At 61.9% G+C, this 10,992-nt stretch overlaps 1 protein-coding gene across 4 annotated transcripts in view; it reads right to left on the bottom strand.

Annotated features, from left to right (window-relative positions):
* Positions 1–161: 161 nt before the first annotated feature.
* TPCN1 (two pore segment channel 1) overlaps positions 162–10,992 on the bottom strand; it is a 62,325-nt gene continuing 51,494 nt past the window's right edge. For 3 of the 4 annotated variants that reach the window (XM_086681753.1, XM_086681752.1, XM_086681754.1), the window contains 10 exons: positions 10,645–10,752; positions 9,744–9,815; positions 9,105–9,194; positions 7,553–7,668; positions 6,742–6,788; positions 6,055–6,123; positions 5,796–5,880; positions 4,851–4,990; positions 4,650–4,730; positions 162–2,628 (listed from right to left, as the gene is read on the bottom strand). In XM_086681753.1, the coding sequence (XP_086537879.1) occupies positions 2,506–2,628; positions 4,650–4,730; positions 4,851–4,990; positions 5,796–5,880; positions 6,055–6,123; positions 6,742–6,788; positions 7,553–7,668; positions 9,105–9,194; positions 9,744–9,815; positions 10,645–10,752 (931 nt within the window). In that variant the 3' untranslated portion in view covers positions 162–2,505. Of the gene's footprint in view, positions 2,629–4,649; positions 4,731–4,850; positions 4,991–5,795; positions 5,881–6,054; positions 6,124–6,741; positions 6,789–7,552; positions 7,669–9,104; positions 9,195–9,437; positions 9,470–9,743; positions 9,816–10,644; positions 10,753–10,992 lie in introns of those variants that run through there. The other variant, XM_086681755.1, reaches the window with a different exon arrangement.

Here is a 10,992-nt window from a genome sequence, read left to right as displayed (position 1 = left end):
AGGGCCAAAGGCTCTTGGGCCTGATGGATCTGTGGCACATCCAGGGGTGGGGCTGGGGTGGGGGGGTCAGGGGCAACCATGGACGAGCCCCCCCCCTCTTTCCCCACAATACGGGAAGCCATGGGACGGCACCTGACGGACGTCACGAGGCGGCAGCCACGTTTACAAAGCAGAGGCCTTTATTAATGTGCCAGAAATCCGGAGACACGGTGGGTTTTCTAGGTAACAAAACACCGATGTACAAAACCTTGCAGCGTCGCTCCTGCTATCCATACAAAATGATTGTCACATGGTGTGGAGTAAGGCTGGGTGGGGGGAGGGAAGCAAGGAGGGACCAGATGGCGTCCCCCCAAAGCGGGGCAGGGCACAGTGCCATCACGGCTGCTGGCAGGTTGCGGGACCCAGGGCGGGTTGGCGAGGCGGACCTCGGTTTCATTCAGCTATGACGTGGGAGGTGAGGGCATGTGAGCTGGATGATGTCCCAGGTCCCTCAGAGCTCACAGTCCTGGGTGACCCCCAGGGGCCAGCCGTCCTTAGCCTCAATGACAAGGGCGCCCACTGCCAACGGGAGTCTGGCCCACGGCATCCATCCCATCCCCCACACCGGGGGCCTCAACGACCCTGGCGCCCCTCCCCGGTTCCCGGGGGGAAGGGACTAGAATGAGGCCCAGGCACTGAGGGCAGGGGACCTATCCTTTGTAAGCTGTCCCTCGACTCCTGCTTCCAAAATACCCATTTCAATACACAAATGCTAAAAGGCACCCAATTGTGCAAATAAATAAAGTTCCTTCTCTGGAGAGGGCAAAGGGTTACGGCCTGGTACAGGGCTGCCTGGATTGGCTGGTGGCCCTCCAGAGCCGGAGAGGACGATGCCAGTCTCCTGATGCCCCATGGAGATCTCACTGCTTCATTGTTTCCCCAAAGGGCTGTGCTTTAAAAACAAAGCCCCCCCCCCCCCACGCCACCCTCCCCCGTGAGGGGCACAGCTGTGCAGCGTCATCAGGGCCGTCCCGAGAAGGCTTGGCCTTGCGGATGGCCGGGGAGAGCCGGGGGGAAGGGGGCGAGCCAGTATGGCACCCCTGGCATCAGGCCGGGGACCTTCTGCCCACCCACCTTCCTAAGTTCTGGAAGGCAGTGGAGGCAGCTGGGAAGCCGGGGGAGGGGCAGGAAGCCCAGGCTGGGTCGGCAGCCCAGGAAAGCTGACCTTGGAGGTCCCTGTGCTCTGACCCCGCCTCTGCCGCGCCCACTGAAGCGGCCCCCCAACTGCCTTCTCTGGATTTGAGCACGGGTCCTGCCCCAGCCCCAGCCGTGCCGACCTCAGCGAGCACTCCCACGAGACACAGGGGGGCTCGGTTAACCGAGCGCTCAACCCAACCTACTTGTGCACCAACCCCCCCCCCCGCCCCGCCCCCGTTCTGGCCTCGGTCGAGTCCACGGAGGTGACTGCTCAAGGCGCGGGGGGAGCGGTCCATGTGGACTGGCAGGGGCCCAGCCACAGGGCTGCTGTGGACATCCCTGTAGGCCCCTTCCCAGCAGCAGAACCTAATGCACGATGTGAAGGGGCTGCCGCTGTCTTTAGCACAATCCCGTGTTACCCAAGATGTGTCTGCTTGAACAAGACGATCGCAAGGAAAAGGGACTTGGTGGAGAAAGCCCATCTCGGGAACTGGTCCGGGGTGGTAGCTGTCAGCCTGGCCTCTTCTAGCTTTCCTCCCCCCGCTGGGCCGAGGTTCTCAAGGAGGCCATGTCAGGATTTGCAGCAACAAGGGTTAAACCGAAGGAAGCGTGGGATGTGGGAGAGAAGGCTTACAGAGCCAGGATGTGAAATTCGCACAATCTCGCGCTGCCCAGCGCCGGCTAATTGGGATCTGACCACACGGGTATAATCACATCCCTTGATTACTCTTTCCATTAGGACCTAGGCACTGCTCCCCCAAAGGAATGTTCTATTACATTATCATATATATAGAAATACTAACCCCGAGGATGTAGGTTCTTTCCATCCTAAGTGGTTTCGTCCCTAAAGCAGGGCACAGAGACCCCGTGACGCGGGCCACAGGGAAAGTTACTGGGGAAGCTGTCAGCTGGGACGTGAGTGTGAGAGCAGCATCGGGAAGACGGTCTGGCTCTGGCCTGGGGAGGGGCTGGCCCACTTTGAAGGCGAGCCCTGCAGAGATCGGCAGGATCTATCCAAGTGCTCTTCTTCTGAAGAGGCCTTCTGGAACTTTCCACATTAGGAAGAGCTCACGGTGGCCTGACCGCCCCCCAAACCAAAGTGACTTCTGGGGTTAAGGAAGACAGGGCAAGGTGGTTGCACAGCAAACCCCGTCTTGTCTTTTTCTCTTCCTATATATAAATATGTGCATATATATGGGTGTGTGTGTGCGCGCGTGTGTGTGCACGCACGCGTGCGCACACACACCTTTTTTTTTTTTCTTCAATACATCGTAGTAAAATAATACTATTGTGTTATTGCATAGAAGGGATGGCTGCCGCAGGCTGGGGTTAGGTGATGGTCTGGGAGCGCTGGCGGCTGCCTGGGAGCTGCGGGGTGGAGGGGGCCTGGCGGCTGCCGCTGAGCTGTCGCCGCTGTTCCTCTTGCTTACGGGCATGTTCCTCGAACCACTCCTAGAGCAGAGCGCAGACAGGGCGCTGAGCCGGCTGCACTCCTCCCCGCCAGCCCTGCGTCCCCTCCCCCCCTCTCCCCCCCCCCCCCCCCCCCCCCGCCACGGCACACAGTGGGCAACAGGGGCCTCAGGACGGAGGGGGCGGGGCTGCAAGTCACCCAACAGTGACCGCAGGGGTCCCCTGAGCCCTGGACCTACTGGGAATCCGGAATATGGCCCAAACAGAAAAATTACAGTGAAATCTTTCCCTATTGAAGCGCCTGGGTGGCTCAGTCGGTTTAGCGCCCGACTCTATGTCGGCTCAGGTCATGATCTCGCAGTTCACGAGTTCGAGCCCGGCGTCGGGCTCTGCGTGGATGGTGTGGAGCCTGCTTGGGATTCTCTCTCTCCCTCCCTCTCAAAACAAAGAAAGAAAGAAATCTTTCCCTTATTAATTAGAGGCTTGCACACCTCCTTGGAAACATTCTCCTTGGCACATATCAACTCTTTAAGAGAAGCCCAGGCACTTAGTAATCATCCTCTGTGAACGTAATCTCTTGTCCTTCACAAAGGGTTCCCCGCTGTCGCCCCTTTTGGGCTTGGCAGGAACGGTGTCCTTGTGAAACACCTGAGAAAAGCGAGGCTCAGAAGTTGCAGAAAAGCCAGGTGAACTGGGTGAAGCACCTCCCCTAACTCCCACGTTGCCTGCGTGCCCTCCAATAAGGCTGTGAAAGCATTTTGGAAAAAAAAAAAACCAAAAATGCCACCTGCCTAAGACCGTTGTCACGTCACCCACGGTTTGCAGGGATGGGTATTCAGGTAATCGAGGAATTAAAAAACCTCCCTTAACGTTTTTAAAGAGTCTGAACCACAGAACTTGACGGCTTAAAAAAAGACTGAGATGGGCTTCTTCTGTGGCCCAGCACTGGACGCCGGGGGGACAGACAGGCAGAGGACAAAGGACAAGGCCCGCAGCTGAGCGTGTGCCCCCGTGAAGCCGTCTCCTCTGCTTTGGGCCGGAGATGGCCCCCCTCCCACAGGCGGGAACGGACCGGCACTCTCCCCCCGGGTTTTACGAAGCCAAAGCCCCTGCTGGTTTCGCGCCCCCGTGACTCCTGCTTCCTGAGCCGCCATTGTCTGTTTGCCCCTGGCGTTTTCACAGAGAGCGTGTGACTCAGCTCTGGGGACTGCAGCCTCCCTGCCTTTTGGGCGTGGACACTGGTCATCACTGTCCCAGCGAAAACAGGATTTTCAGCTGCCGGAATGCCAGCAACGGCACCGTCACGCAAGCGGCACGGGAGACTCTCCCCCGAGCCCTGGGCCCCGGAGATCGAACAGAAGGCTTTATATATATATATAAAACTTCTCCCTTCTCTTAAATGAGAACAAAAATAAGACCCCACACGGGCACCTGGGTGGCTCAGTCAGCTAAGCATCCAATGCTTGATTTCAGCTCAGGTCATGATCTCGTGGTTTGTGGGTTCGAGCCTCGCGTCCGGTTCTGTGCTGAGTGTGGAGCCTGCTTGGGATTCTCACTCTCTGCCCCTCCCCTGCTTGTGCTCACTCTCTCTCTCTCTCTCTCAAAATAGATAAACATTACCAAAAAAACCAAAAACCAAAAACCCAAACAGCCAAAAGAGCCAAGAGACCCAAGGACACGGCAGAACCCGATGGCCCTGAGGAGAGGCGCCCTGGCCTGCGCAGCACGGCCCCCGCACCCCCTCGTGCCCATCTGTCTCCTGCGGGACACGCTGCACCTGCGGTTCTGGCTCAGCGCGAGGAAGGGAGGTGACGTCCTGGTGGCCGTGCCGTAGGGAAACAGCACACCACAGCTGCTTGTGCTGGGGGAGGACTGAGGGTTCGTGGTTGAGCCCACATCCTGCCCGACCCTGAGTCCCAGACGCCACTGGCAGCGGCCCCGACAGACGATTCCCCCCCCTTAGCCAGCGCCGCTCCACACTCGGGACGGGGCCGGGAGGCCCACCCCCAGGCAGGAGCCGGCCGGGGCGAGGGCCGAGGCAGCGTGGGCAGGGGCGCTCCTACCTGAATCTCCTCTTGGTACATCTTTAGGCTCAGGTCACTTTTGGTCCTCGATCTCCGTCCCAGAAACACCACGGAGTTTTGCTAAAGAAGGGCGGAGGCTTAGGGACTGCCCGAGCTGGCTGGAGGGAAGCACGGTGGGGGAGGGCCTACGCGAAGCTCAAACCCGCCCCCTCCGCTGGAAGCGGCCCTGAGGCTCCTCACCTCGTGTCTCTCCATCTGAGAGAGGACCTTCAGCAGCCGGGTGACGTCCGAGGTGGCTCCTCGCACCTCCCGGTAGAGCTCCAGGACGGCAACCAGCTCCTCTTTGGAGATCTCCGTCTCCAGGGTGATGCCTCCGTCAACTGTGGGAGGGGAGCCGGCGCTGGGAAGGAGCCTGGGGCTCGGAGCCCCCGGTCTGCCTTGGTCCGCTTCAGCCATCCTCCCTGCTGCCCCGGGGAGGGGGAGGGGGAGGGGGGGTCCCGAGGTTCCCTCTCTGAGGGAAACCGCACCCCCCACCCCCTGCCGCGTGGCACTCTCGTCCTGCCCCTTCCCTTCCCTTTGCTGCGGCTGGCAGGACGGCTGGTTGGGCCAGCAGCTTCTAGGGGACAGAGGTTATGGCAGGGAGTCTGGGCAAACAGCAAATGATCCCGTGGCCTGAGGGGACAGCGATTTGGAGACGAGTAATCGGTATGTGGTGGCTCTGGGGGATGGGGCAAGAATGATCAGTACGCGTCAGCCCTGCACCCTGGAACAGGCGAGCCGGTGATCAGGGCTGCGAGCACCGAAGCTGCAGGAGGAGCGACATTTACGCCCCTCAAGTCTAGAACGACACTGTGGACGCAGGTGATAACAAAGAGGGTGACGAGTGTCTGGGAGGCGCAGGGAGGCGGGGCAGAGGGCGGCTGTGCTCACAGGAAGCCTGTCCCTGCTGGGTGATTTTTCTAATCTCAGACACGTAACGTTTTTATTCTAAAAATGAGATCGAGGGCGTTCTTCGGTGGTGACGTGCGTGAAAATCAGCGTGAATGAGGGATGTCACAGGTCAGCCAGACAGGTATCAGCTGAGCTGCCAGAGGCCCGGACAAGCAGACAGCCAAGAAGCGGACAGTGGGGCAGCCAGCCGGGTGGGCAGCGGGGGCCGTGGGGGCCGCAGCTGCCCGCACAGACCTTCCGAGTCCTGGTTCTTGCGGCTGTAGTTCATTCGGAAGACGAAGGCCTCGAGGATGAAGGCAACGATGATCGTCATCACCACCTGGAGGGGGGCAGGGGGTGTGAGCTGCTGTGGGGCCTGCACTCAGCAGAGCCCGTCGATGCCCGTTGCCCGGCCGGGCCCCTCCTCCCCGGGCTGCCACCACCCTGCAGGGGCAGCCGGAGACTCAGAAGTGAAGGGCGAGGGGCGAAGGGCGTGCTGGGGCCGGGGACCTACCATGGTCACGATGTAGAAAGTCATGAAGTACAGGCGGCTCCAGTGGGAGGTCTGAGAGGTGACACCTTCCTGGGGACACGGGGAGGCAGCCAGTGAGCAGGCGCCTGGGCGGGGCCGGGTCGCCGTGTACCCGGACCCCTCCGTGGTCCCCCACATGGCCGGCTCTACACAGACCCTGCCTGATTGGCCTTGGGTTGTGGGAGACACAGGAGGGGGACCTCACTGCCCGGGTCTCAGAACTCCTCCGTGCTGCATGAGGCCCGGATGCTCCCCAGGACCGCGGGGTTCAAGACTAATGCGAGCGGTCTGTGCTCTGAGAGGCAGTGGCACTCGGAAGGGTTTAGGGAATGGGAAACAAAAGCCAACCACCCTTGCCACACCACCCCTTGACCGAAGAGCCCCTGCCACAGTGGGGGGAGGACGGAAACCCACAGGCTACTGGGATCTCCTGGCCGCCAGGGGCTGTACGGGGGGCAGGGATGGAACCCATGTCTAGCAGATGCAGAGGGGTGGCTCCTGGGCCCCAGCCCCGACAGTGGGTTCTCGGCAGAACCCCAACCCTGTGTGACCCAGGACCCCATCGGGGAACACAAGAGCGACGCATCCCGTCCAGGGCCGGGCAAGACCACAGGTGGTCTCAGAGGCTGGTGGGAAGACGCCCCCCCAGGAGCTGACCGAGGCCCTTACCATGATGATGTACCAGTTGTTGACAACTGTGAGCTCGAACAAGGTCACTGCCAAAGGGAAGGGAGGAGGAGGAGTGTTTTGATCAGCTTGCTTTTTCAGAGTCCGTTTCAGATGGCCTGTCTCCGCCTCTCCTGGGTACCGTGCACCTAACTGATGGCATCCCACCTGCCAGCTTGGGCTGTGAGTTCCAGAAGTGAGCGCCACCCCCCACCCCCCCGACTCCCACCCCACAGGAAGCGCGGCAAACTTGGCCTGTCCCCAAGAGGGCGTGCCTCCTGCCTCAGCTGCCTGTGACCAACCAGGGCTGGGGGTGGATGGTGGGGAAAGAGCAGGCACACCTTGCTCGGTAGAGATCTGGGATGCCCCGAGGGGCTCCCCTTCCTCTTGACCTATGCCCTGCTCCTGCCCCGGCCTCTCCACGGAACCCAGGAGCAGAGCTGTGTGGGCCTGAGCCTGGGTCAGTGCAGGCACCGTGGCAGGTGGGTGTGGCTGCGCCCCACCCTGCGGTGTGGGGTTGTGACGGGGGGTGGGCTCCCCAGCATCGGGCTGTACCCCTTCCGGCAAAGCGCGGGGTTCTTCTGCTCCCAGGAGTGAGACCTGGCGGTGAGTGAGGGCTGGCGTCTGGCCTGGACTGCACCCCTGGGACCGGGCAAACCACAGGCTCCACTGAGGCTCGAGGGGACTCGGGAGAGTGTGGCAAACGGCTGGGGGAGGGGAGGCCTCAGACAGCTCTGCTCCGCCGTGTCTGGGACCTGCGGTGACAGAGGCGGTGTGCCCCGGGGACTGTCCTGCTTGGGGCCCCTACACTCACCAAAGCTGTTCAGGATGTTGTCAAAGTTATTGAGATAATAGTAGCCTTCGTCCACAACAGTCCTGTTGCCCACGGTGTGATTGAGCCAGCGGTAGGCATCGGCCACTGTGCTGGTACTGGCCAGGGAAGCAGAGGGAAAGTCACAGGGAAATGGGCCACCTCGACAGAGGACACAAGTCCAAGGTCCGGGCAGGGAGCATCTGTCCCGGCCCAGCCCCCCGCATCCTCGCCCATGTTCCTGGCTCAAGGGAAGCCCTGGGCTCCTCTCACCTGTTGGGTGCTGGTGGGAACCCCTAGGCCTGCCCCCTGCTTTTCTGTGTCCACTTGTCATTTCTCTGCTACCAGCAGCCTTCTCCCTCCCAGCTACCGGAGGGAGAAGCTGGGAAGGGTTCTCCCCAGGCTGGGATCTGCTCTAGAGCCTGTGTGCGGGGTAGTGCGCACGGAGCGGGAGCTCCTCGCCTGGCTGGAGTGCTCCGAAAGGTCGTCCCTGTCTGAGAGCTTATTCTCTGCCTTCCTTCCGGTCCTTCATGGCTGATCTGTTAACATTCATGCCAGAAATTCTACACCTCTGGTCCCGGGGCCCCCAGGGAACTTATTCAGCAGGCAGTGCCTTGGTGACGGGGGCAGCATAAAGTTTGGGGCCCCGGGGTGCCTGGGTGGCTCAGTTGGTTGAGCGTCCAACTCTGGCTCACTCAGGTCACGATCTCACGGTCCGTGGGTTCAAGCCCCGCATCGGGCTCTGCACTGACAGTTTGGAGCCTGGAGCCTGCTTCGGATTCTGTGTCTCCCTGTCTCTCTGCCCCTCCCCTGCTCATGCTCTGTCTCTCTCTGTCTCAAAACTAAATAAAAACATTAAAAAAAAAAAAAAAAAGTTTGGGCCCCCTGCTATCGGCCTCTGGTTCTGGGCTCAGCCTGACGCTCGGAAGGGCTACCAGCGTCTTAGGAAAGAGTTTGTGCTTGAGGCCTCCCGGGCCAGATTTTAAAGAGAACACTGCGAATCCAGAGTTAATGCTTTCAATGTGGTGGCTTGCAGAAAGGGAGAGGTCGTGGAGGCTGTGCGCTCCACCCCTGTCCCCAGAGGCCTTCCTGCGGGTGTCCACTTGTCTCATGCCAACAGGCCGCCGGAGATGATGTGTCTGCCCAGCCTCCCCCGCCCCCAGACAAGTGGGAGGAAGCCACGGGACTCGGGCCCCAAGCCCCAGGCCGCTCCTGGTTCTGCGGCAGCCTGAAGACCGCCTCGACCCCAAGGGCGAGGTGACAGAGGCCTGCTTGGGGACAGGGACACCTGCTCACATGTCACTGCTTCAGAGACAGCCCTCTCTGATCCCGGGTCCCTCACTTAGCTACTGCGCCGAACTGAGCCAGTGAAAGCAAGGCCAAGGGATTCCCAGGCCTCGAAAGGGTGTCGCGGCTGGGAGAGGTGTGCCCGAGGCCCCTGAGCTGGGGGCGACCTGCTCAGTGGGGCTGGCTCAGGCCCCCCCCCCCCCCCGACCCCGGCAGAGACACAGGCTCCCTGGGGGGCGGGCAGGGCCGGGCCCCGCCGAGGACTCACTTGCAGCAGTTGGGGTAGAGGATGCCGCAGAAGAATTCCATGCCCACGATGGCAAAGGAGTAGTAGAAGATGAGCAGGGTGAGGCCCAGGCTGGGGAGGAGGGTCAGAAGGGACAGGGCGACTTAGGGCCAGGCAGGAGAGCCCAGCGCCTCCGGCGGCCCCGGCGTCCTCAGACCCACTGAGCTGACTGACGGACAGGCATGCCCCTAGCCAGGTTTACCAGCTGGAAAGTGCCTGCAGGGAAGGGGCCTCGTGATTCAGGTCTGGGGTCAAAAACGGCTCGAATCAGGACTCTAGGAACAGATGCCCCTTCACCAGAGATTCACCCCTTACCTGTGAAGGTAGACTCACAGGTGACCCCTTACCTGTGAACGTAGACACAGGCGGTAAGTGAGTTGACAGCTCCCTGCCCTCCCTACTAGATATTTCAGACAGGTCAGAGGAGAGAAGTGGCGCCAGGGAGACGCGTGGTGGCCAACATCTCGGCTCCTTGGAGACCCGTCAGACTCTCCGCGTCAGTCCTTTCCGGGCCTCCCCCCGCCCCGCCCGGCCCCCCCCCCCCCGACGGCCGCCCAGCCGCCCCCTCGGGGGCACAAGCCTCACGGCGCCTGGCCCTGGAGCCCAGAGGCGGGGCAGTACCTGGCCATGCGCGGCAGCAGCTCAAACATGGTGTCCAGCACGTTGCGGTACCTCTTCTTCAGCTTGAACAACCTGAGGGACGAGAGCAGGTGGCGCTCAGGGGCCCGCACGGCCGCAGCCCCGCTCCTCGACCGGGGGGCCTCTCTGCCCCAGGCCCGGTGGCCCTCGGGGCCCTGGGAAGGGGCAGCGGTGGGGCCGGGACACCAAGGCTGGATGGCCCTCCCCGGAGGGACCCGGAACCCGCCGTGTCCCCCCAGTCTCTCGCTAACGGCGATTTGCCGCGGTTTTCTGTTGGAGCCAGGAGGCTCTGTGAGGGGCAAGGCCTGGCGAGGGACGGGGTGGCAAACCTCGGAAAGAAGGGACCGGAAGCCACGCCCACAGAGGAGCCTGGCGAGGGACGGGTCGTCGGTAAAGGAAGGACGCCCTGCGTGGGGAGGACACAGACGTTCGCCTGACCCCGGCCACCACCCCCGGGGCATGGCCACAGGGTCTTCTAGAGACACTGCCCTGGCCGCCCCCACACCTCCACCTCTCTCCTCCCAGGAAGGCCATGTATGGGGTCGTGCCCCTCGCACCATCAGAGGCCATGGCCTTCTGGTTTATGACTCTGAGCATGTTTGTTTCCGTGGCTACAGCAGATATCACCGCAGGCCGGGTTCACCCAAGCCGCGGGCCACGTTTCTCCTCCACAGTCAGAGGCTACTGGTCCCGGTGACGGGAGGAGACGGGTGGGCCGCACATCCCCACAGGAAGGCGACAGGGGCCGGGTGCCGTCATAGGAGGGTGAGTCTCTGACACCAGGCTTGCGAACCTTCTGGCTCCTTCCGGCCACTTCCCAGATCAGTCCCAAGGCCTTCCCACCCTCCCCCTGCCCGCCTCTCCCCAGCCCCAGCCCTGTCACCTCAGCAGCTGGAGGGGACGCAGGACCACTATGAAATAAAAGGGCTCCATGTTGAAGGCCAGAGCCAGCAGTCCCAGGAAGGCAAACACGGTCACAGAGAAGTCGAACCTGGGAGGGAGAGGAAGGAGCCACGGACCATTGGGCCTGTCCTGCCCGGAGCCTGCCTCCCTCCCACGGTGCCCCGCTCCCCAGCCCCATCCTCAACGCTCCCTTCCAAGGAGCCCACCCGCCAACCTCAGCAAGAGCAGAGGGTGCCCAGCAGTGGCCCGCAGCCGCACAGCTCAGGAAGCAGCTTCCTGCCGCCTGGGGGTGTCTGAGGCCGGCCTGGCCAGCCCTCCAGGCATAGCA

The sequence above is a fragment of the Puma concolor genome, chromosome D3 (genome assembly GCF_028749965.1).
Source record: "Puma concolor isolate L17-30 chromosome D3, mPumCon1.1.hap2, whole genome shotgun sequence".
NCBI lineage: Eukaryota > Metazoa > Chordata > Mammalia > Carnivora > Felidae > Puma > Puma concolor.
The sequence above is the reverse complement of the archived record's forward strand: the minus strand, read 5'-3'. Positions and strand labels throughout refer to the sequence as shown.